We start from the raw sequence: 4231 nt of genomic DNA, 5'->3' as shown, positions 1-4231 counted from the left end.
AGACAAACAAAGAAAACAATAACAAAGACAAACAAACAAAAACAAACAAAGAGAAAGCCATAGCAGAGGAAAACGACGCCGGAATTAATTTCCAGTCGTTCGCCGTCGAAACAGCCAGGTATTAAATCAGACGCGATTTAACATGTAAATAACGTGGGTTGTAGATAAGACGGAATGGTGGGCGAGTGGGCGAGTGGGCGGTGCGTGTAGTGTTGTAGGAGAGGTTGTGACTGAGGTTGTGACTGAGGTTGTAGGAAAGGTGACAGGTTGTGACTGAGGTTGTAGGAGAGGTTGTGACTGAGGTTGTAGGAGAGATGACTGGGGTTGTGACTGAGGTTGTAGAGGTTGTAGGAGAGGTTGTGACTGAGGTTGTAGGAGAGGTGACTGAGGTTGTAGACGTTGTGATTGAGGTTGTGACTGAGGTTGTGACAGAGGTTGTAGGAGAAGTTGTGACTGAGGTTGTAGGAGAGGTTGTGACTGAGGTTGTAGGAGGTTGTAAAAGAGGTTGTGACTTAGGTGACTTTGTAGGAGAGGTGACTGAGGTTGTGATTGAGGTTGTGACTGAGGTTGTAGGAGAGGTTGTAAAAGAGGTGACTTAGGTTGTAGGAGAGGTGACTGAGGTTGTGATTGAGGTTGTGACTGAGGTTGTAGGAGAGGTGACTGGGGTTGTGACTGAGGTTGTAGAGGTTGTTATTGAGGTTGTGACTGAGGTTGTAGGAGAGGTTGTGACTGAGGTTGTAGGAGAGGTGACTGAGGTTGTGATTGAGTTTGTAGGAGAGGTGACTGAGGTTGTAGGCGAGGTTGTGACTGAGGTTGTGACAGAGGTTGTAGGAGAGGTTGTGACTGAGGTTGTGACTGAGGTTGTAGGAAAGGTTGTGACTGAGGTGACTGAGGTTGTAGGAAAGGTTGTAGGAGAGGTTGTGACAGGTTGTAGGAGAGGTGACCGAGGTTGTAAAAGAGGTTGTGACTGAGGGTGTAGGAGAGGTGACTGAGGTTGCAGGAGAGGTTGTGACAGGTTGTAGGAGAGGTGACTGATGTAGGAGAGGTGACTGAGGTAGGAGAGGTGATTGAGGTTGTGTGATGATAGGTGGGGGTTGTAGGTAAACAGTTTTTAAAGAGGGAGGGGGGGGGGAGGAGAGGGAAAGGGAGAGGGGAGGGAGGAGGGAGAGGATGGGAGAGGGAAGGGGAAAACGACGATGGGAGAGGGAGAGGGAGGGTGAGGGTGAGTAAATAAGAGAAATAAAGAGATTTTCATGATTATCTGAATCTTTGTTAATTCTCTCATTTTCTGTTCCTTTCCAACCGTCTTCCTTTCTCTCCTCTCTTATCCCTTTTTCCTTCATCTTCGTCTTTTCCTCGTCCTCTCCTGTAGCTCGGTAATTAGAGAGAACGAAAAAAATAGTTTCTTCTTTGTCCTATCTATTCTCTCTGTCATTCTCTCTCTCTCTATCTCCTCTTTTTATTCGTCTATCTCATTATCTTCCTCTGCTTCACTTCCGTTTTCCATCTCTCTCTCTCTTTCGGTTGCCTTTTCCTTCGTAATTTTTTTTCCTTATTTTCCCTCTTCCTTCCATTCCCCCTTCGTGGTCTTGTTTACATGTCACCTCATTATTTTTTCTCATTCTCTCTCACCCTCTTTTCTCTCCCCTTTCCCCCTTCCTCATACTTCTCCCTCGCTTCTCAATTTTGATTTTCTCATTCCTCTATCTCCCTTTTAGTATGTTTTATTTTCTCCTTCCTTCGCTTTTTTTCTTTCTTCCTTCTCCTCCTTGGAGCCTGTCTCTCCTCCTTTTCTTTATCTTTCTCTCTTTTTTTTCCTCGTCCTACTCCTCCTACCCTCTGTCTCTCCTCCTGCTCTCCTTCTCTTTCCTTCGTTTCTTTCCCTCATCCATCTCGTGCCCTCTATCTCTCCCTTTTCTTTCCCTTTCTCTTTCTCTTTCCCTTGTATCCTCGTCTCTCTTCCTTTTCTCTCTCTTTTTCTCTCGTTTCTTTCCCTCATCCATCTCGTGCCCTCTGTCTCTCCCTTTTCTTTCCCTTTCTCTTTCCCCCTCATCCTCTTCCTTTTCTCTTTTCTCCTTTTTAATTTTTCTTGTTTTTTTTCGTTAACTTTCCTCCCTCTTTTCTCGGCCTTCTTTCCTTCCCTCATTCCTTCGATCTCTCTGTCAGCTGTTTCTCTTATTCTCTTTTCTTCTCTTAGTCAATTTGTCTGCATTCTTGTCTGTCTGTCTGTCTCTTTTATTTTCTCTCTTTCTCTCTTCTTGCTCTCATTTCCCTCCTTTTTCTTCTTCGTCGTTCCTCTTTCCCTTCCTTTCGCAACGTTGCGCCTTCTCAACCTTCCTTCCCTCCTTAACATTTTCCCTCACTCTTCCTCGCCTTTTTTTCCTTTCTCCTCTCCTCCAACCCTTCTTCTTTCTCCTTCTCTCCTTTAAACCCTCCCTTCTCTTCTCCTCCAAGCCCTCCCTTCCCCTCCAATCCATCCCTTCTCCTCCCCTCCTCTGACCCCTCCCTTCTCTTCTTTTCCTCCCTTCCCCTCCATTCTCTTCTCCAACCCCCTTCCTTCCCCTCCATTCCGTCCCTCTCCTCTCCTCCTCCAACTTCCCCTTTTCCTCCTCTTCTCCAGCCCCCCCCTCCAACCCCTCCCCCCAACACCCCCTCCTCCTCCTCTTCTCCAACCTCCTCCCCCAAGCACCCCCTCCTCCAACCCCCTCCTTCAACCCCTCCCTTCTCCTCCCCTCTCCCTCCTCCAACCCCTCCCGTCCTCCAACCCCCCTTCCCCCCAACCCCACCCCTCATCCTCCCCTCCCGTCCCCCAACCCCCTCGTAGCAATGGCCATGCATGTTCTCTCGTTAGCGGAAGGGGAAGAGATGCTGGTTACGTCATGTCAAAAGAGGCGGGGAAGCTTGCGGCGACCCGGGCTTAGTTACCCAGACTTGCTGCTGCTGCCTTGCTGTGCGCGCGGCCCCGGTGGTTTTGTCTGCTGCTGCTGTTGCGGGTGTTTCTGCTGTATCTGTTGCTGTTGCGGGTGTTTCTGCTGCTGCTGCTGTTGTTGCGGGTCTTTCTGCTGCTGCTTCTGTTGTTGCGGGTCTTTCTGCTGCTGCTGCTGCTGCTGCTGTTGCGGGTCTTTCTGCTGCTGCTGCTTCTGTAGCGGGTCTTTCTGCTGCTGGTTCTGTTGCTGCTGCTGCTGTTGCGGGTCTTTCTGCTGCTGCTTCTGTTGCGAGTCTTTCTGCTGCTGCCTCTGTTGCGGCTCTTTCTGCTGTATCTGTTGCTGTTGGTGCTTCTGTTGCTGCTGCTTCTGTTGCGGCTCTTTCTGCTGTATCTGTTGCTGTTGGTGCTTCTGTTGCTGCTGCTGCTGGTGGTTCTGTTGCGGGTCTTTCTGCTGCTGCTTCTGTTGCGGGTCTTTCTGCTGCTGCATCTGTTGCTGTTGGTGCTTCTGTTGCTGCTGCTGCTTCTGTTGCGGGTCTTTCTGCTGCTGGTGGTTCTGTTGCTGTTGGTGCTTCTGTTGCTGCTGCTGCTTCTGTTGCGGGTCTTTCTGCTGCTTCTGTTGCTGCTGCTTCTGTTGCGGGTCTTTCTGCTGCTTCTGTTGCTGTTGGTGCTGCTACTGCGGCTGCTGTTACTGCGGCTGCTGGTTCTGCTGCTTCTGTTACTTCCTTTGCTGCTGTTACTGCTTCTGCTGCCTCTATTGTTGTTTCTGCTGCTGCTACTGCTTCTGATGCTTCTGTTGCGGCTCCTACTGCTGCTGCTGTTGCTTCTGCTGCAGCTTCTGTTGTTGCTGCTGTTACTGCCTCTTGTGCTTCTGTTGCTGCTGCTGTTGCTTCCATTGCTGATGTTACTGCTTCTGTTGTTATCGTTGTTGTTACTGCTGCTTCTGTTGATGCTGCTGTTACTGCTTCTGATGTTTTTGCTGCTGCTGCTGCTTCTGTTACTGTCACTGTTTCTTGTACTTCTGTGCCGCTGTTGCTGTTACTACTTCTTGTGCTTCTGTTGTTGCTGCTGTTGCTTCCGTTGCTACTGTTACTGCTTCTTGTGCTTCTGTTGCTGCTGTTGCTTCTGTTGTTGCTGATACTGCCCCTGGTGCTTCTGTTGCCGCCGCTGCTACTGCTTCTGCTGTCGCTTTCCTTCTCCTCTCCACCATCCCTCGCTCTTTTCCTTCTGCTCTTCCTCTACCATTTCACTGTTGCTTTTGTGGTTGCTTCTATTCCTGCTTCTGCTGTTGTGGCCTCCCCCCTTGTC

The 4231-nt window shown here is 49.6% G+C and overlaps 1 protein-coding gene across 1 annotated transcript in view; it reads right to left on the bottom strand.

Moving 5' to 3' along the window:
• Positions 1 to 2921: 2921 nt before the first annotated feature.
• The window catches only part of LOC138861409 (putative cyclin-dependent serine/threonine-protein kinase DDB_G0272797/DDB_G0274007), a 1729-nt gene continuing 419 nt past the window's right edge, over positions 2922 to 4231 (bottom strand). Inside the window, exons 2-3 of the mRNA XM_070120465.1 lie at positions 3616 to 4161; positions 2922 to 3584 (exon numbers count right to left, since the gene is read on the bottom strand). Coding sequence (XP_069976566.1) covers positions 2922 to 3584; positions 3616 to 4161 — 1209 coding nt within the window. The remainder of the gene's footprint in view (positions 3585 to 3615; positions 4162 to 4231) is intronic.

This window comes from Penaeus vannamei, unplaced genomic scaffold (assembly GCF_042767895.1).
Source record: "Penaeus vannamei isolate JL-2024 unplaced genomic scaffold, ASM4276789v1 unanchor5272, whole genome shotgun sequence".
NCBI lineage: Eukaryota > Metazoa > Arthropoda > Malacostraca > Decapoda > Penaeidae > Penaeus > Penaeus vannamei.
Note: the sequence above shows the minus strand (reverse complement) of the source record. Positions and strands in the feature narration are given on the sequence as shown.